This window comes from Oncorhynchus mykiss, chromosome 19, assembly GCF_057628025.1.
Source record: "Oncorhynchus mykiss isolate SJ-2025 chromosome 19, ASM5762802v1, whole genome shotgun sequence".
Classification (NCBI taxonomy): Eukaryota; Metazoa; Chordata; class Actinopteri; order Salmoniformes; family Salmonidae; genus Oncorhynchus; species Oncorhynchus mykiss.
In genome coordinates this window covers 8,558,199-8,579,341 of record NC_143040.1, presented here as the reverse complement: position 1 = coordinate 8,579,341, position 21,143 = coordinate 8,558,199, and the positions used below count along the sequence as shown (strand labels likewise).

The 21,143-nt window shown below is 43.2% G+C and overlaps 1 protein-coding gene across 1 annotated transcript; it reads right to left on the bottom strand.

The window, feature by feature from the left end:
* Positions 1–17,801: 17,801 nt before the first annotated feature.
* LOC110497257 (thymosin beta-b) lies at positions 17,802–18,497 on the bottom strand. Its single transcript, XM_090210028.1, has 3 exons — positions 18,421–18,497; positions 18,150–18,263; positions 17,802–17,960 (listed from the first exon to the last, which is right to left on the bottom strand). The coding sequence occupies exons 2-3, from the start codon at positions 18,247–18,249 to the stop codon at positions 17,929–17,931; spliced, it is 132 nt and encodes a 43-aa protein (XP_090066154.1). The 5' UTR covers positions 18,250–18,263; positions 18,421–18,497; the 3' UTR covers positions 17,802–17,928.
* Positions 18,498–21,143: the final 2,646 nt, after the last annotated feature.

The window sequence follows — 21,143 nt, the reverse complement described above, 5'->3', positions numbered from 1 at the left end:
CCCACATCAACCATGCCCACACCCCAACCAATCAACACCCCCCCACGTCAACCATGCCCCCACCCCAACCAATCAACACCCCCCCACGTCAACCATGCCCCCACCCCAACCAATCAACACCACCCCACGTCAACCATGCCCCCACCCCAACCAATCAACACCCCCCCCACGTCAACCATGCCCCCACCCCAACCAATCAACACCCCCCCACGTCAACCATGCCCACACCCCATTTAGGCCCCCTCAGATCAGACCTATGCCCACCCCATGCACCCCACCCCCGCAAAGAGGGCCTCAACATGGAAGTCACACATACGCCCAGGTAGTGAGCGGGCAAACAGTCCCAACCCCCACTCTCACACTCGCCCAAGCCAAGATGCTCAGCAGGCTCTGCTCACACTTACTGGCCTAAGGCCAAACCGCGACCAACAACATTGGACACTGTATGGGTCAAAAAGCCTTCACTATATCATCCTGGAATATCCAAGGCCTGAGGTCATCTGCCTTTGGCCTAAAGAGCAGGAACCCGGATTTCACCAAAGAAATCGGTAATACAGACATTGTCATCCTGCAAGAAACCTGGTATAGAGGAGACAGACCCACTGGTTGCCCACTCACTCTAGGTTACAGAGAGCTGGTAGTCTCATCCACCAAACTACCAGGTGTGAAACAGGGAAGAGACTCAGTGGGTATGCTAATTTGGTACAGAACAGACCTAACTCACTCCATTAAATTAATCAAAACAGGAACATTTTACATTTGGCAAGAAATTCAAAAGGAAATTATCTTAACAGAGAAAAATGGCAGGGTAGCCTAGTGGTTAGAGCGTTGGACTAGTAAACGGAAGGTTGCAAATTCAAATCCCCGAGCTGACAAGGCACAAATCTGTCGTTCTGCCCCTGAACAGGCAGTTAACCCTCTGTTCCTAAACCAGTTAACCCACTGTTCCTAGACCAGTTAACCCACTGTTCCTAGACCTCAGAGTCTAGGAGCGCTGGTCTAGTATCAGTTTTGAACCATGTAGGACTTGCATCACATAGACCACAGGGCCTGTATTCGTAGAGCGTCTCAGAGTTAGGAGCGCTGGTCTAGTATCAGTTTTGAACCATGTAGGACTTGCATCACATAGACCACAGGGCCTGTATTCGTAGAGCGTCTCAGAGTTAGGAGCGCTGGTCTAGTATCAGTTTTGAACCATGTAGGACTTACATCACATAGACCACAGGGCCTGTATTCGTAGAGCGTCTCAGAGTTAGGAGCGCTGGTCTAGTATCAGTTTTGAACCATGTAGGACTTACATCACATAGACCACAGGGCCTGTATTCGTAGAGCGTCTCAGAGTTAGGAGCGCTGGTCTGGTATCAGTTTTGAACCATGTAGGACTTGCATCACATGGAACACAGGGCCTGTATTCGTAGAGCGTCTCAGAGTTAGGAGCGCTGGTCTAGTATCAGTTTTGAACCATGTAGGACTTACATCACATAGAACACAGGGCCTGTATTCGTAGAGCGTCTCAGAGTTAGGAGCGCTGGTCTAGTATCAGTTTTGAACCATGTAGGACTTGCATCACATAGACCACAGGGCCTGTATTCGTAGAGCGTCTCAGAGTTAGGAGCGCTGGTCTAGTATCAGTTTTGAACCATGTAGGACTTACATCACATAGAACACAGGGCCTGTATTCGTAGAGCGTCTCAGAGTTAGGAGCGCTGGTCTAGTATCAGTTTTGCCCTTTTGGATGACAACTAATGGATAAGGGGGGACTTTTAGATGGATAAGGGGGGACTTGATCCTAGATCAGCGATCCCAACTCTGAAACGGTTAGACTTCACTGCAGTTTGGTGGGAGTATGACACATGAAATATTCTCTGCTGGCCACATAACTATGTTACACCAAAGGCTTAGTGCAGTACTGCATCAGCCCGTCAGCTAGTTACATGACCCAGACCGCACAATTGGCCCAGCGTCGCCCGGGTTAGGATTTGGCCGTGGTCGGCCATCATTGCAAATAGGAATTTGTTTTTAACCGACTTGCCTAGTTATATATATATATATATATAAATATATATATAAATAAATAAATACAAATATATAAATATATATATATAAATATAAATAAAAAGACAGTTAGGGACAAACAGTCCAAACAATCTGACCTGGGTTCAAATAGTATTTGACATCTTTAAAATACTTTGAGCGTTTGTTTTAGCCTGCCTAGAGTGGCAGAGAAGGGTTTGCACTTTTGAGGACTGACAAGATGGTGTATGTGTCTACACAAACTGAACTGACAAGATGGTGTGTGTCTCCACAAACTGAACCGCCGGTTACATCGACAGTTGAAATAGCCAAAGAACACTGTCGCTACCGTGCTCTCTAACCTCTCTACCATGCTCTCAAACTCTCTAACCTCTCTACCATGCTCTCAAACTCTCTAACCTCTCAAACTGCTCTAACCTCTCTACCATGCTCTCTAACCTCTCTACCATGCTCTCTAACCTCTCTACCATGCTCTCTAACCTCTCAAACCTCTCTACCATGCTCTCTAACCTCTCTACTGTGCTCTCTAACCTCTCAAACCTCTCTACCGTGCTCTCTAACCTCTCTAACCTCACTACCGTGCTCTCTAACCTCTCTAACCTCTCTACCGTGCTCTCTAACCTCTCTAACCTCTCTAAGCTCTCTAAGCTCTCTAACCTCTCAAACCTCTCTAAACTCTCTAACCTCTCTAACCTCTCTACCGTGCTCTCTAACCTCTCTACCGTGCTCTCTAACCTCTCTACCGTGCTCTCTAACCTCTCTACCGTGCTCTCTAACCTCTCTACCGTCCTCTCTAACCTCTCTACCGTGCTCTCTAACCTCTCTACCGTGCTCTCTAACCTCTCTACCGTGCTCTCTAACCTCTCTACCGTGCTCTCTAACCTCTCTACCGTGCTCTCTAACCTCTCTACCATGCTCTCTAACCTCTCTACTGTGCTCTCTAACCTCTCTACTGTGCTCTCTAACCTCTGTAACCTCTCTACCGTGCTCTCTAACCTCTCTACCGTGCTCTCTAACCTCTTTACCGTGCTCTCTAACCTCTCTAACCATGGTGCCTTAAGGGGCGAATCCTAAACATCCACTTAAGTAACATTTTCATCTCGTCTCCCGTTGAGATCAATGCAAGTGAAGAAAGGCAAATACAAGTATCCTACACCAGTGTTTGAACACTATGTGGTAAAAGATCAATGTATCTGTTACAAAACGTATCATACAATAGGACCTCATATTTAGTATTACAAGTGTACGATATAGGATTGGCATTCAAGCCCTCCTCCTGTACATGTTTGTTGTACGAAGGAGACCAAGGTGCAGCGTGGTCTGCGTTCATTCTTCTTTATTTAAAGAATGAAACACTGAACAAACTAACAAAATAACAAAACGAACCGTGAAGCAACATGAATAGTGCAGACAGGGAACTAAACATAGAACAAGAACCCACCAACACCAAAGGGAAATGGCTACCTAAATATGGAAATGGCTGCCTAAATATGATCCCCAAATCAGAGACAACGATAAACAGCTTTCTCTGATTGGGAACCATATCAGGCCACCATAGACATACAAATCACTTAGACCTACAAAACTCTAGACATACACAAAAAACTAGATGATACAAAAACCCTAGGCACTGGAAAAACTAGCGTACCCACCCTGGACACACACAAACACTGAGCACACACACACACACACTGAACACACACACACACACACACACACTGAGGACACACACACACACACACACACTGAGCACACACACACACACTGAACACACACACACACACACACACTGAGGACACACACACACACACACTGAGGGCACACAAACACACACTGAACCCAGTGTGTGTGTGTGCTCAGTGTGTGTGTGTCCTCAGTGTGTGTGTGTCCTCAGTGTGTGTGTGTCCTCAGTGTGTGTGTGTGTGTTCAGTGTGTGTGTGTGTCCTCAGTGTGTGTGTGTGTGTGTGTGTTCAGTGTGTGTTTGTGTGCCCTCAGTGTGTGTGTGTGTGTGTGTGTGTCCTCAGTGTGTGTGTGTGTGTGTGTGTGTTCAGTGTGTGTGTGTGTGTGTTCAGTGTGTGTGTGTGTTCAGTGTGTGTGTGTGTGTGTTCAGTGTGTGTGTGCTCAGTGTGTGTGTGTGTGTGTTCAGTGTGTGTGTGTGGCAAGGCCATGTCAGCAGACCTAGTAATTTTCCTCTATTCAAAGCACCCAGCAGGTTGAGGCTAGGGCAGGGAGCCAACTGTGGTAGACAGACCTCAGGGTGGGGCTTCGATAACCATGGTTGGGTTTCGATCGCTGAGGGAAAACGTTTCAGTGGTGGGAAGAAAAAGGCTTGTGCAAGTGTGAGTTTCACACAGTGTGTCTGATTGGTTGAAAGGCCCGTGTGTCTGATTGGTTGAAAGGCCCGTGTGTCTGGTTGGTTGAAAGGCCCGTGTGTCTGGTTGGTTGAAAGGCCCGTGTGTCTGATTGGTTGAAAGGCCCGTGTGTCTGATTGGTTGAAAGGCCCGTGTGTCTGGTTGGTTGAAAGGCCCGTGTGTCTGATTGGTTGAAAGGCCACAGACAGAAGAGCAGGAGGGTTTGATAGGGTGACTGTGGTAAGACAGACAGAAGAGCAGGAGGGTTTGATAGGGTGACTGTGGCAAGACACACACATAACAAAACACATAAACACACACTGTATGAGGGCCACTGTGGTAGTAAGCCACAGAAATACAACCTGACTAAAAGGTTAGAATTTAGAGGACTAGTGCCATGGCTGTGGGTTCAACTTCCCCCCAGAGATCACACACACACACTAGCCTACTGAAATAGGTTAAGCAGGTAGGAGCCAGGGTAACGTTAAGGAATGTCTAGTTGGGTGACAAGACACACTGAAATATCGCTCGTCTCAAGTCTGGATGTTAGAAGAGTAGGAGGGTAACTTTGTGGTGTGTGTTGGTGATTCACTTCATGGAGTGTCTGTGGTAAGAAGAGGTGCCGAAATGACAGAGTGGCTTCAGAGCTCTATGTCCTCTGGGTAAAAAGTTCTCTAAATGACTGTAATTGGCATGTCAGCCAGCCACAGTGACCCAGATCCACCTCCTATGGTGACACAGGCCTCTGTGCTCCCGCAGGTTATAGACTGACAATAACACTCCCGCAGGTTATAGACTGACAATAACACTCCCGCAGGTTACAGACTGACAATAACACTCCCACAGGTTACAGACTGACAATAACACTCCCGCAGGTTACAGACTGACAATAACACTCCCGCAGGTTATAGACTGACAATAAACACTCCCACAGGTTACAGACTGACAATAACACTCCCACAGGTTACAGACTGACAATAACACTCCCACAGGTTACAGACTGACAATAACACTACCACAGGTTACAGACTGACAATAACACTCCCACAGGTTACAGACTGACAATAACACTCCCACAGGTTACAGACTGACTATAACAATCCCACAGGTTACAGACTGACTATAACACTCCCACAGGTTACAGACTGACAATAACACTCCCACAGGTTACAGACTGACAATAACACTCCCACAGGTTACAGACTGACAATAACACTCCCACAGGTTACAGACTGACAATAACAATCCCACAGGTTACAGACTGACTATAACACTCCCACAGGTTACAGACTGACAATAACACTCCCACAGGTTACAGACTGACAATAACACTCCCACAGGTTACAGACTGACAATAACACTCCCACAGGTTACAGACTGACTATAACACTCCCACAGGTTACAGACTGACTATAACACTCCCACAGGTTACAGACTGACAATAACACTCCCACAGGTTACAGACTGACAATAACACTCCCACAGGTTACAGACTGACAATAAACACTCCCGCAGGTTACAGACTGACAATAACACTCCCATAGGTTACAGACTGACTATAACACTCCCACAGGTTACAGACTGACAATAACACTCCCACATGTTACAGACTGACAATAACACTCCCACAGGTTACAGACTAACCGGTACCCCCTGTATATAGCCTCCACATTGACTCTGTACCGGTACCCCCTGTATATAGCCTCCACATTGACTCTGTACCAGTACCCCTGTATATAGCCTCCACATTGACTCTGTACCGTAATACCCTGTATATAGCCTCCACATTGACTCTGTACCGTAATACCCTGTATATAGCCTCCACATTGACTCTGTACCGGTACCACCTGTATATAGCCTCCACATTGACTCTGTACCGTAATACCCTGTATATAGCCTCCACATTGACTCTGTACCGTAATACCCTGTATATAGCCTCCACATTGACTCTGTACCGGTACCACCTGTATATAGCCTCCACATTGACTCTGTACCGTAATACCCTGTATATAGCCTCCACATTGACTCTGTACCGTAATACCCTGTATATAGCCTCCACATTGACTCTGTACCGTAATACCCTGTATATAGCCTCCACATTGACTCTGTACCGTAATACCCTGTATATAGCCTCCACATTGACTCTGTACCGTAATACCCTGTATATAGCCTCCACATTGACTCTGTACCGTAATACCCTGTATATAGCCTCCACATTGACTCTGTACCGTAATACCCTGTATATAGCCTCCACATTGACTCTGTACCGTAATACCCTGTATATAGCCTCCACATTGACTCTGTACCGGTACCACCTGTATATAGCCTCCACATTGACTCTGTACCGTAATACCCTGTATATAGTCTCCACATTGACTCTGTACCGTAATACCCTGTATATAGCCTCCACATTGACTCTGTACCGTAATACCCTGTATATAGCCTCCACATTGACTCTGTACCGTAATACCCTGTATATAGCCTCCACATTGACTCTGTACCGTAATACCCTGTATATAGTCTCCACATTGACTCTGTACCGTAATACCCTGTATATAGCCTCCACATTGACTCTGTACCGTAATACCCTGTATATAGCCTCCACATTGACTCTGTACCGTAATACCCTGTATATAGCCTCCACCTTTTACTGCTGCTCTTTTATTTCTTAAAACGGCATTATGGGCTCGTAAGTCAGCATTTCACTGTAAGGTCTACTACACCTGCTGTAGTCAGCATTTCACTGTGAGGTCTACTACACCTGTTGTAGTCAGCATTTCACTGTAAGGTCTACTACACCTGTTGTATTCAGCATTTCACTGTGAGGTCTACTACACCTGTTGTAGTCAGCATTTCACTGTGAGGTCTACTACACCTGTTGTATTCAGCATTTCACTGTAAGGTCTACTACACCTGTTGTAGTCAGCATTTCACTGTGAGGTCTACTACACCTGTTGTATTCAGCATTTCACTGTGAGGTCTACTACACCTGTTGTATTCAGCATTTCACTGTGAGGTCTATCTACACCAGTTGTATTCAGCATTTCACTGTGAGGTCTACTACACCTGTTGTAGTCAGCATTTCACTGTGAGGTCTACTACACCTGTTGTATTCAGCATTTCACTGTGAGGTCTACTACACCTGTTGTAGTCAGCATTTCACTGTGAGGTCTACTACACCTGTTGTATTCAGCATTTCACTGTGAGGTCTACTACACCTGTTGTAGTCAGCATTTCACTGTGAGGTCTACTACACCTGTTGTATTCAGCATTTCACTGTGAGGTCTGAAAAGACACACTGAAATACTGTGAAGACACACTGAAATATCGCTCGTCTCAAGTCTGGATGTTAGAAGAGTAGGAGGGTAACTTTGTGGTGTGTGTTGGTGATTCACTTCATGGAGTGTCTGTGGTAAGAAGAGGTGCCGAAATGACAGAGTGGCTTCAGAGCTCTATGTCCTCTGGGTAAAAAGTTCTCTAAATGACTGTAATTGGCATGTCAGCCAGCCACAGTGACCCAGATCCACCTCCTATGGTGACACAGGCCTCTGTGCTCCCGCAGGTTATAGACTGACAATAACACTCCCGCAGGTTATAGACTGACAATAACACTCCCGCAGGTTACAGACTGACAATAACACTCCCACAGGTTACAGACTGACAATAACACTCCCGCAGGTTACAGACTGACAATAACACTCCCGCAGGTTATAGACTGACAATAAACACTCCCACAGGTTACAGACTGACAATAACACTCCCACAGGTTACAGACTGACAATAACACTCCCACAGGTTACAGACTGACAATAACACTACCACAGGTTACAGACTGACAATAACACTCCCACAGGTTACAGACTGACAATAACACTCCCACAGGTTACAGACTGACTATAACAATCCCACAGGTTACAGACTGACTATAACACTCCCACAGGTTACAGACTGACAATAACACTCCCACAGGTTACAGACTGACAATAACACTCCCACAGGTTACAGACTGACAATAACACTCCCACAGGTTACAGACTGACTATAACAATCCCACAGGTTACAGACTGACTATAACACTCCCACAGGTTACAGACTGACAATAACACTCCCACAGGTTACAGACTGACAATAACACTCCCACAGGTTACAGACTGACAATAACACTCCCACAGGTTACAGACTGACTATAACACTCCCACAGGTTACAGACTGACTATAACACTCCCACAGGTTACAGACTGACAATAACACTCCCACAGGTTACAGACTGACAATAACACTCCCACAGGTTACAGACTGACAATAAACACTCCCGCAGGTTACAGACTGACAATAACACTCCCATAGGTTACAGACTGACTATAACACTCCCACAGGTTACAGACTGACAATAACACTCCCACATGTTACAGACTGACAATAACACTCCCACAGGTTACAGACTAACCGGTACCCCCTGTATATAGCCTCCACATTGACTCTGTACCGGTACCCCCTGTATATAGCCTCCACATTGACTCTGTACCAGTACCCCTGTATATAGCCTCCACATTGACTCTGTACCGTAATACCCTGTATATAGCCTCCACATTGACTCTGTACCGTAATACCCTGTATATAGCCTCCACATTGACTCTGTACCGGTACCACCTGTATATAGCCTCCACATTGACTCTGTACCGTAATACCCTGTATATAGCCTCCACATTGACTCTGTACCGTAATACCCTGTATATAGCCTCCACATTGACTCTGTACCGGTACCACCTGTATATAGCCTCCACATTGACTCTGTACCGTAATACCCTGTATATAGCCTCCACATTGACTCTGTACCGTAATACCCTGTATATAGCCTCCACATTGACTCTGTACCGTAATACCCTGTATATAGCCTCCACATTGACTCTGTACCGTAATACCCTGTATATAGCCTCCACATTGACTCTGTACCGTAATACCCTGTATATAGCCTCCACATTGACTCTGTACCGTAATACCCTGTATATAGCCTCCACATTGACTCTGTACCGTAATACCCTGTATATAGCCTCCACATTGACTCTGTACCGTAATACCCTGTATATAGCCTCCACATTGACTCTGTACCGGTACCACCTGTATATAGCCTCCACATTGACTCTGTACCGTAATACCCTGTATATAGTCTCCACATTGACTCTGTACCGTAATACCCTGTATATAGCCTCCACATTGACTCTGTACCGTAATACCCTGTATATAGCCTCCACATTGACTCTGTACCGTAATACCCTGTATATAGCCTCCACATTGACTCTGTACCGTAATACCCTGTATATAGTCTCCACATTGACTCTGTACCGTAATACCCTGTATATAGCCTCCACATTGACTCTGTACCGTAATACCCTGTATATAGCCTCCACATTGACTCTGTACCGTAATACCCTGTATATAGCCTCCACCTTTTACTGCTGCTCTTTTATTTCTTAAAACGGCATTATGGGCTCGTAAGTCAGCATTTCACTGTAAGGTCTACTACACCTGCTGTAGTCAGCATTTCACTGTGAGGTCTACTACACCTGTTGTAGTCAGCATTTCACTGTAAGGTCTACTACACCTGTTGTATTCAGCATTTCACTGTGAGGTCTACTACACCTGTTGTAGTCAGCATTTCACTGTGAGGTCTACTACACCTGTTGTATTCAGCATTTCACTGTAAGGTCTACTACACCTGTTGTAGTCAGCATTTCACTGTGAGGTCTACTACACCTGTTGTATTCAGCATTTCACTGTGAGGTCTACTACACCTGTTGTATTCAGCATTTCACTGTGAGGTCTATCTACACCAGTTGTATTCAGCATTTCACTGTGAGGTCTACTACACCTGTTGTAGTCAGCATTTCACTGTGAGGTCTACTACACCTGTTGTATTCAGCATTTCACTGTGAGGTCTACTACACCTGTTGTAGTCAGCATTTCACTGTGAGGTCTACTACACCTGTTGTATTCAGCATTTCACTGTGAGGTCTACTACACCTGTTGTAGTCAGCATTTCACTGTGAGGTCTACTACACCTGTTGTATTCAGCATTTCACTGTGAGGTCTACTACACCTGTTGTAGTCAGCATTTCACTGTGAGGTCTACTACACCTGTTGTATTCAGCATTTCACTGTGAGGTCTACTACACCTGTTGTAGTCAGCATTTCACTGTAAGGTCTACTACACCTGTTGTAGTCAGCATTTCACTGTGAGGTCTACTACACCTGTTGTATTCAGCATTTCACTGTGAGGTCTACTACACCTGTTGTAGTCAGCATTTCACTGTGAGGTCTACTACACCTGTTGTATTCAGCATTTCACTGTGAGGTCTACTACACCTGTTGTAGTCAGCATTTCACTGTAAGGTCTACTACACCTGTTGTAGTCAGCATTTCACTGTGAGGTCTACTACACCTGTTGTAGTCAGCATTTCACTGTAAGGTCTACTACACCTGTTGTATTCAGCATTTCACTGTAAGGTCTACTACACCTGTTGTATTCAGCATTTCACTGTGAGGTCTACTACACCTGTTGTATTCAGCATTTCACTGTGAGGTCTACTACACCTGTTGTAGTCAGCATTTCACTGTGAGGTCTACTACACCTGTTGTATTCAGCATTTCACTGTGAGGTCTACTACACCTGTTGTAGTCAGCATTTCACTGTGAGGTCTACTACACCTGTTGTATTCAGCATTTCACTGTGAGGTCTACTACACCTGTTGTAGTCATCATTTCACTGTAAGGTCTACTACACCTGTTGTATTCAGCATTTCACTGTGAGGTCTACTACACCTGTTGTAGTCATCATTTCACTGTGAGGTCTACTACACCTGTTGTAGTCATCATTTCACTGTAAGGTCTACTACACCTGTTGTATTCAGCATTTCACTGTGAGGTCTACTACACCTGTTGTAGTCATCATTTCACTGTGAGGTCTACTACACCTGTTGTAGTCATCATTTCACTGTGAGGTCTACTACACCTGTTGTAGTCAGCATTTCACTGTAAGGTCTACTACACCTGTTGTATTCAGCATTTCACTGTGAGGTCTACCACACCTGTTGTAGTCAGCATTTCACTGTGAGGTCTACTACACCTGTTGTATTCAGCATTTCACTGTGAGGTCTACTACACCTGTTGTATTCAGCATTTCACTGTAAGGTCTACTACACCTGTTGTAGTCAGCATTTCACTGTGAGGTCTACTACACCTGTTGTAGTCAGCATTTCACTGTAATGTCTACTACACCTGTTGTATTCAGCATTTCACTGTAATGTCTACTACACCTGTTGTAGTCATCATTTCACTGTAAGGTCTACTACACCTGTTGTATTCAGCATTTCACTGTAATGTCTACTACACCTGTTGTAGTCAGCATTTCACTGTAATGTCTACTACACCTGTTGTATTCGGCATTTCACTGTAATGTCTACTACACCTGTTGTAGTCAGCATTTCACTGTAAGGTCTACTACACCTGTTGTATTCAGCATTTCACTGTAAGGTCTACTACACCTGTTGTAGTCAGCATTTCACTGTGAGGTCTACTACACCTGTTGTAGTCAGCATTTCACTGTAAGGTCTACTAAACCTGTTGTATTCAGCAGTTCACTGTAATGTCTACTACACCTGCTGTAGTCAGCATTTCACTGTGAGGTCTACTACACCTGTTGTATTCGGCATTTCACTGTAATGTCTACTACACCTGTTGTATTCAGCATTTCACTGTAATGTCTACTACACCTGTTGTAGTCATCATTTCACTGTAAGGTCTACTACACCTGTTGTATTCAGCATTTCACTGTAATGTCTACTACACCTGTTGTTGTCAGCATTTCACTGTAATGTCTACTACACCTGTTGTATTCGGCATTTCACTGTAATGTCTACTACACCTGTTGTAGTCATCATTTCACTGTAAGGTCTACTACACCTGTTGTATTCAGCATTTCACTGTGAGGTCTACCACACCTGTTGTAGTCAGCATTTCACTGTGAGGTCTACTACACCTGTTGTATTCAGCATTTCACTGTGAGGTCTACTACACCTGTTGTATTCAGCATTTCACTGTAAGGTCTACTACACCTGTTGTAGTCAGCATTTCACTGTGAGGTCTACTACACCTGTTGTAGTCAGCATTTCACTGTAATGTCTACTACACCTGTTCTATTCAGCATTTCACTGTAATGTCTACTACACCTGTTGTAGTCATCATTTCACTGTAAGGTCTACTACACCTGTTGTATTCAGCATTTCACTGTAATGTCTACTACACCTGTTGTAGTCAGCATTTCACTGTAATGTCTACTACACCTGTTGTATTCGGCATTTCACTGTAATGTCTACTACACCTGTTGTAGTCAGCATTTCACTGTAAGGTCTACTACACCTGTTGTATTCAGCATTTCACTGTAAGGTCTACTACACCTGTTGTAGTCAGCATTTCACTGTGAGGTCTACTACACCTGTTGTAGTCAGCATTTCACTGTAAGGTCTACTAAACCTGTTGTATTCAGCAGTTCACTGTAATGTCTACTACACCTGCTGTAGTCAGCATTTCACTGTGAGGTCTACTACACCTGTTGTATTCGGCATTTCACTGTAATGTCTACTACACCTGTTGTATTCAGCATTTCACTGTAATGTCTACTACACCTGTTGTAGTCATCATTTCACTGTAAGGTCTACTGCACCTGTTGTATTCAGCATTTCACTGTAATGTCTACTACACCTGTTGTTGTCAGCATTTCACTGTAATGTCTACTACACCTGTTGTATTCGGCATTTCACTGTAATGTCTACTACACCTGTTGTAGTCATCATTTCACTGTAAGGTCTACTACACCTGTTGTATTCAGCATTTCACTGTGAGGTCTACCACACCTGTTGTAGTCAGCATTTCACTGTGAGGTCTACTACACCTGTTGTAGTCAGCATTTCACTGTGAGGTCTACTACACCTGTTGTAGTCAGCATTTCACTGTGAGGTCTACTACACCTGTTGTATTCAGCATTTCACTGTGAGGTCTACTACACCTGTTGTATTCAGCATTTCACTGTAAGGTCTACTACACCTGTTGTAGTCAGCATTTCACTGTAAGGTCTACTACATCTGTTGTAGTCAGCATTTCACTGTAAGGTCTACTACACCTGTTGTATTCAGCATTTCACTGTAATGTCTACTACACCTGTTGTAGTCAGCATTTCACTGTAATGTCTACTACACCTGTTGTATTCAGCATTTCACTGTGAGGTCTGCTACACCTGTTGTAGTCAGCATTTCACTGTGAGGTCTACTACACCTGTTGTATTCAGCATTTCACTGTGAGGTCTACTACACCTGTTGTAGTCAGCATTTCACTGTGAGGTCTACTACACCTGTTGTATTCAGCATTTCACTGTGAGGTCTACTACACCTGTTGTAGTCATCATTTCACTGTAAGGTCTACTACACCTGTTGTATTCAGCATTTCACTGTGAGGTCTACTACACCTGTTGTAGTCATCATTTCACTGTGAGGTCTACTACACCTGTTGTAGTCATCATTTCACTGTAAGGTCTACTACACCTGTTGTATTCAGCATTTCACTGTGAGGTCTACTACACCTGTTGTAGTCATCATTTCACTGTGAGGTCTACTACACCTGTTGTAGTCATCATTTCACTGTGAGGTCTACTACACCTGTTGTAGTCAGCATTTCACTGTAAGGTCTACTACACCTGTTGTATTCAGCATTTCACTGTGAGGTCTACCACACCTGTTGTAGTCAGCATTTCACTGTGAGGTCTACTACACCTGTTGTATTCAGCATTTCACTGTGAGGTCTACTACACCTGTTGTATTCAGCATTTCACTGTAAGGTCTACTACACCTGTTGTAGTCAGCATTTCACTGTGAGGTCTACTACACCTGTTGTAGTCAGCATTTCACTGTAATGTCTACTACACCTGTTGTATTCAGCATTTCACTGTAATGTCTACTACACCTGTTGTAGTCATCATTTCACTGTAAGGTCTACTACACCTGTTGTATTCAGCATTTCACTGTAATGTCTACTACACCTGTTGTAGTCAGCATTTCACTGTAATGTCTACTACACCTGTTGTATTCGGCATTTCACTGTAATGTCTACTACACCTGTTGTAGTCAGCATTTCACTGTAAGGTCTACTACACCTGTTGTATTCAGCATTTCACTGTAAGGTCTACTACACCTGTTGTAGTCAGCATTTCACTGTGAGGTCTACTACACCTGTTGTAGTCAGCATTTCACTGTAAGGTCTACTAAACCTGTTGTATTCAGCAGTTCACTGTAATGTCTACTACACCTGCTGTAGTCAGCATTTCACTGTGAGGTCTACTACACCTGTTGTATTCGGCATTTCACTGTAATGTCTACTACACCTGTTGTATTCAGCATTTCACTGTAATGTCTACTACACCTGTTGTAGTCATCATTTCACTGTAAGGTCTACTACACCTGTTGTATTCAGCATTTCACTGTAATGTCTACTACACCTGTTGTTGTCAGCATTTCACTGTAATGTCTACTACACCTGTTGTATTCGGCATTTCACTGTAATGTCTACTACACCTGTTGTAGTCATCATTTCACTGTAAGGTCTACTACACCTGTTGTATTCAGCATTTCACTGTGAGGTCTACCACACCTGTTGTAGTCAGCATTTCACTGTGAGGTCTACTACACCTGTTGTATTCAGCATTTCACTGTGAGGTCTACTACACCTGTTGTATTCAGCATTTCACTGTAAGGTCTACTACACCTGTTGTAGTCAGCATTTCACTGTGAGGTCTACTACACCTGTTGTAGTCAGCATTTCACTGTAATGTCTACTACACCTGTTCTATTCAGCATTTCACTGTAATGTCTACTACACCTGTTGTAGTCATCATTTCACTGTAAGGTCTACTACACCTGTTGTATTCAGCATTTCACTGTAATGTCTACTACACCTGTTGTAGTCAGCATTTCACTGTAATGTCTACTACACCTGTTGTATTCGGCATTTCACTGTAATGTCTACTACACCTGTTGTAGTCAGCATTTCACTGTAAGGTCTACTACACCTGTTGTATTCAGCATTTCACTGTAAGGTCTACTACACCTGTTGTAGTCAGCATTTCACTGTGAGGTCTACTACACCTGTTGTAGTCATCATTTCACTGTAAGGTCTACTAAACCTGTTGTATTCAGCAGTTCACTGTAATGTCTACTACACCTGCTGTAGTCAGCATTTCACTGTGAGGTCTACTACACCTGTTGTATTCGGCATTTCACTGTAATGTCTACTACACCTGTTGTATTCAGCATTTCACTGTAATGTCTACTACACCTGTTGTAGTCATCATTTCACTGTAAGGTCTACTACACCTGTTGTATTCAGCATTTCACTGTAATGTCTACTACACCTGTTGTTGTCAGCATTTCACTGTAATGTCTACTACACCTGTTGTATTCGGCATTTCACTGTAATGTCTACTACACCTGTTGTAGTCATCATTTCACTGTAAGGTCTACTACACCTGTTGTATTCAGCATTTCACTGTGAGGTCTACCACACCTGTTGTAGTCAGCATTTCACTGTGAGGTCTACTACACCTGTTGTATTCAGCATTTCACTGTGAGGTCTACTACACCTGTTGTATTCAGCATTTCACTGTAAGGTCTACTACACCTGTTGTTGTCAGCATTTCACTGTGAGGTTTACTACACCTGTTGTATTCAGCATTTCACTGTAATGTCTACTACACCTGTTGTAGTCAGCATTTCACTGTGAGGTCTACTACACCTGTTGTAGTCAGCATTTCACTGTGAGGTCTACTACACCTGTTGTATTCAGCATTTCACTGTGAGGTCTACTACACCTGTTGTATTCAGCATTTCACTGTAAGGTCTACTACACCTGTTGTAGTCAGCATTTCACTGTAAGGTCTACTACATCTGTTGTAGTCAGCATTTCACTGTAAGGTCTACTACACCTGTTGTATTCAGCATTTCACTGTAATGTCTACTACACCTGTTGTAGTCAGCATTTCACTGTAATGTCTACTACACCTGTTGTATTCGGCATTTCACTGTAATGTCTACTACACCTGTTGTAGTTAGCATTTCACTGTAATGTCTACTACACCTGTTGTAGTCAGCATTTCACTGTAATGTCTTCTACACCTGTTGTATTCAGCATTTCACTGTGAGGTCTACTACACCTGTTGTAGTCAGCATTTCACTGTGAGGTCTACTACACCTGTTGTATTCAGCATTTCACTGTGAGGTCTACTACACCTGTTGTAGTCAGCATTTCACTGTGAGGTTGTATTTGGTGCATGTGACCAATACAGTTGGATTTGATGACAGCAGGGCTCTCCAAACCCGTTCCTGGAGCGCGTATAGTCCTGCGGGTTTTCAATCCAACCCCAGTTTTAACTAAGCTGGTTGATTTTATCAACCAGCTAATTCTTAGAATCAGATGTGTTAGATTAGGGTTGGAGTGAAAACCTGCAGGATTTTAGCTCTCCGGGAACAGGGTTGGAGAGACCTGTCCTATAGACTTCCAGTCATTACAAATGGATCCACAAACAAACTTTAACTTTCATCAAAACTGAAAGTTTACAAATATTATCCATGAGTTAATCTAACTCTGGGTAAATAGGAAAAGGGTTTATTAATTGCCAAAACCTTTGAGGAAATACAGGAGATTGGGTGTTGGCCAACAAGCTAGGCTACATCTAGTGCTTTTGAAGTCAGCCATTGTAAATATAGACAAATTTACCTCAAAGGATTAAGGAAATATGGATATATACAGTGGGGCAAAAAAGTATTGTCAATTTTATATATATCCAGGTTAACGTACCACCACACCTTTTATTGGAATAAGGTATGAAGCCATTGTGACACTTGGCAAACCTAATGTGTGTGTAAGCTGATATGGTGACAGGAGATGAAGGCAGTCAACTGGTGCTAGTTGAGTCACAGGAACACAATGGCTTAGGGCTGAATATCAGAAAAACACCCACACGCCTGCTGGCTGACAACACTTTATCGCCTGCACACAGCAGTACAGCAGAGGGCTGAATCACATGGTTAGCTTTCACCGTAAAGCTTTTTGGTAATTTAATGTTCACTATTTCTGTCTTTGGATTTTACTACTTACAAAGCATGTAGAGGTCTGTCATTTTTTAATCATAGGTACACTTCAACTGTGAGACGGAATCTAAAACAAAAATGCAGAAAATCACGTATGATTTAAGTAATAATTTGCATGAGGGGGAGGTCCAAAACAGACTGCCTGTGTAAACAGCCTAGGAGAAATCCCTTAATATGAACACAAGGTCAGTCAAGATCAATTGAACAAATGCCAGCAACACATTGATTAGTCTTCATGGCTTTTATTGAGTCAGTGACTTAGGCAGCCATGAGGATCCAGTCCAGAATGGAGAGTTCAGGTTTGAGAAACAGTCCCTCTGGGATGTAGCTTGTGAGTAATGACAGCAGCCATTTTAGGATTCCACCTGCTTCTCCTGGTCAATGACTGTAGGTGAGAAGAACAGCTTAAAACAGAGAGCAATAGAGAATTGTGACATCGATGCTAACGTGACAAAGTTAACCACCGAAATTCAAGTTGGCGTACCCATCAGAGTGCCTTAATTCAAGGTCTAGTAGTTCTAGTTGCCAACAGGGATCATAATAAAACCAGTGGCTACTAAGGCATTGTATTTACCCTCTTTGGTAGGTAGAGTGTTCTTCTCCTCAGTCTCAGTCTTCTTCAGTTTAGTCATGTCAAACTGAGCGATCTCACTCACATCTGGTTTGTCTGCCATTGTTGATTTGGGTTCTAATGAAACAGATTGGTGTTAAATAAACAGCCAATGACATGCCAGTATGATAAAGTCCCCAGACTTGATGTGGAGTAATACTATTAGGCAAACATTTGACTGAAGTTATTCACCTGCTGACAGTCTAAAACACAAGCTATTGAAGCACAGGCCTACCTTAAACCTCCACAGGTACTGCACCACACAAAATGGTTTGTAAATAAGGAAGGAATGAACACCCTCATTTCCGGAATCTATTTATGAGAATGGAAAGGAACACTGATTACTAACAGGAGGGGCCTTCTAATTTTCTAAGTGGTGGCACCTGTTCATTCACCTGTTTAACATCCAATTAGCATAATTACGTAATACTGCGTAACACCGAATGAAGTGAGCACCCAACTGTAGGATTTTGAATTAACAGAAAAAAAACTGTTCTGTCACCTGTAATTTATTGTAAAAACCATGGCAATTTTTCTCAAGCTCATTTGATCGACGATTCGGGTTTTTTAACATCAAAATTGAAAAGATAGATAAAATAAAAACTTCACGTGTCTTTAAAAATGACCAGAGCCAATCAGAAGGCAGGTCTGGGAGTTGGCTCGGATTCATAACGCGGCTGAATACGGAAAGAACCGAACTGGAGACTCCGTGTGAGAGCAGAACGTCAAGACGTAAAGGTGGACAAAAGTGTCCCCTGTTAAGTGTTTGATTTAACGATTTAGTAACGGTTTGATTTAGCGACTGTTGGGTTTAAAACCGCGGCGGGAAACATTCATTCAGTCAGAGCACCCTGTGTTGTTGTGTGTTTGTTGTCACTGTAAATATAATATCAACACGACTGTATTTACAACAATCTGCATACAGTCATAACATCATCATGTCCAGTCGTCATTCTCGAGCTGGTATTGACATGACTTCTATGTCACTGGCTTCAATGTAGAATATTTGACTACATGTCATGTTGGAATAGCCAACAATTAGAGTAGCAAACAAAAGCTAGCTGACCAAAGATGGTATATAGCTACTGTATCAGTATTATCCAGCTAGCTGACCAGAGATGGTATATAGCTACTGTATCAGTATTATCCAGCTAGCTGACCAGAGATGGTATATAGCTACTGTATCAGTATTATCCAGCTAGCTGATCAAAGATGGTATATAGCTACTGTATCAGTATTATCCAGCTAGCTGACCAGAGATGGTATATAGCTACTGTATCAGTATTATCCAGCTAGCTGATCAAAGATGGTATATAGCTACTGTATCAGTATTATCCAGCTAGCTGACCAGAGATGGTATATAGCTACTGTATCAGTATTGTTCTGACACGTGTGTGTTAAGTGCATATTGTACACTTGCATATGTATGTGTGACAGTGTGTGAGACTACAAATCACAGGAGGTTGGTGGAACCGTAATTGGAGAGGAGGGGCTCGTTGTAATGACTGGAACGGAATCAGTGGAATGGGATCAAATACATAAAACATGGTTCCAATGTGTTTGATGCCGTTCCATTTGCTCTGTTCCATCCATTATTATGAGCCGTCCTCCCCTCTGCAGCCTCCTGTGGAAGAAATGCAGGTCAGGGCATCATTGAGAGGAAGAAGGGCTGGGTAGGTGGGGGTGTCTCCCTGCTTTTTTCTTTGGGTTGTTTACCAATTCGTTATATATATATATATATATATATATATATATATATATATATATATATATATATACACATAACATCTTTGATCAGCTAGCTGGATAATACTGATACAGTATACCATCTCTGGTCAGCTAGCTGGATAATACTGATACAGTGTACCATCTTTGGTCAGCTAGCTGGATAATACTGATACAGTAGCTATATACCATCTTTGGTCAGCTAGCTGGATAATACTGATACAGTAGCTATATACCATCTCTGGTCAGCTAGCTGGATAATACTGATACAGTAGCTATATACCATCTCTGGTCAGCTAGCTGGATAATACTGATACAGTAGCTATATACCATCTCTGGTCAGCTAGCTGGATAATACTGATACAGTAGCTATATACCATCTCTGGTCAGCTAGCTGGATAATACTGATACAGTAGCTATATACCATCTCTGGTCAGCTAGCTGGATAATACTGATACAGTAGCTATATACCATCTCTGGTCAGCTAGCTGTTGTTTGCTACTCTTATTGTTGGCTATTCCAACATGACACGTAGCCAAATATTCTACATTGAAGCCAGTGACATAGAAGTCATGTCAATACCAGCTCGAGAATGACGACTGGGCATGATGATGTTATGACTGTATGCAGATTGTTGTAAATACAGTCGTGTTGATATTATATTTACAGTGACAACAAACACACAACAACACAGGGTGCTCTGACTGAATGAATGTTTCCCGCCGCGGTTTTAAACCCAACAGTCGCTAAATCAAACCGTTACTAAATCGCTAAATCAAACACTTAACAGGGGACACTTTTGTCCACCTTTACGTCTTGACGTTCTGCTCTCACACGGAGTCTCCAGTTCGGTTCTTTCCGTATTCAGCCGCGTTATGAATCCGAGCCAACTCCCAGACCTGCCTTCTGATTGGCTCTGGTCATTTTTAAAGACACGTGAAGTTTTTATTTTATCTATCTTGTCAATTTGGATGTAAACAAAACCGAATCGTCGATCAAATGAGCTTGAGAAAAATGTGCCATGGTTTTTACAATAAATTACAGGTGACAGAACAGTTTGTTCTGTTAATTCAAAATCCTACAGTTGGGTGCTCACTTCATTCAGTGTTCCAGAGTAGCCGATCCAATTATGCTAATTGGATGTTAAACAGGTGAATGAACAGGTGCCACCACTTAGAAAATTAGAAGGCTCCTCCTGTTAGTAATCAGCGTTCCTTTCCATTCTCATAAATA

What these genes read in the sequence shown, in the direction of transcription:
- LOC110497257 (XM_090210028.1), bottom strand. Translation starts at nt 18,249, where the DNA reads ATGGCAGACAAACCAGATGTGAGTGAGATCGCTCAGTTTGACATGACT. An exon ending in CACTCTACCTACCAAAGAGG is followed by an intron (nt 17,961 to 18,149) that starts GTAAATACAATG and finishes TCTCACCTACAG; the next exon opens with TCATTGACCAGGAGAAGCAG.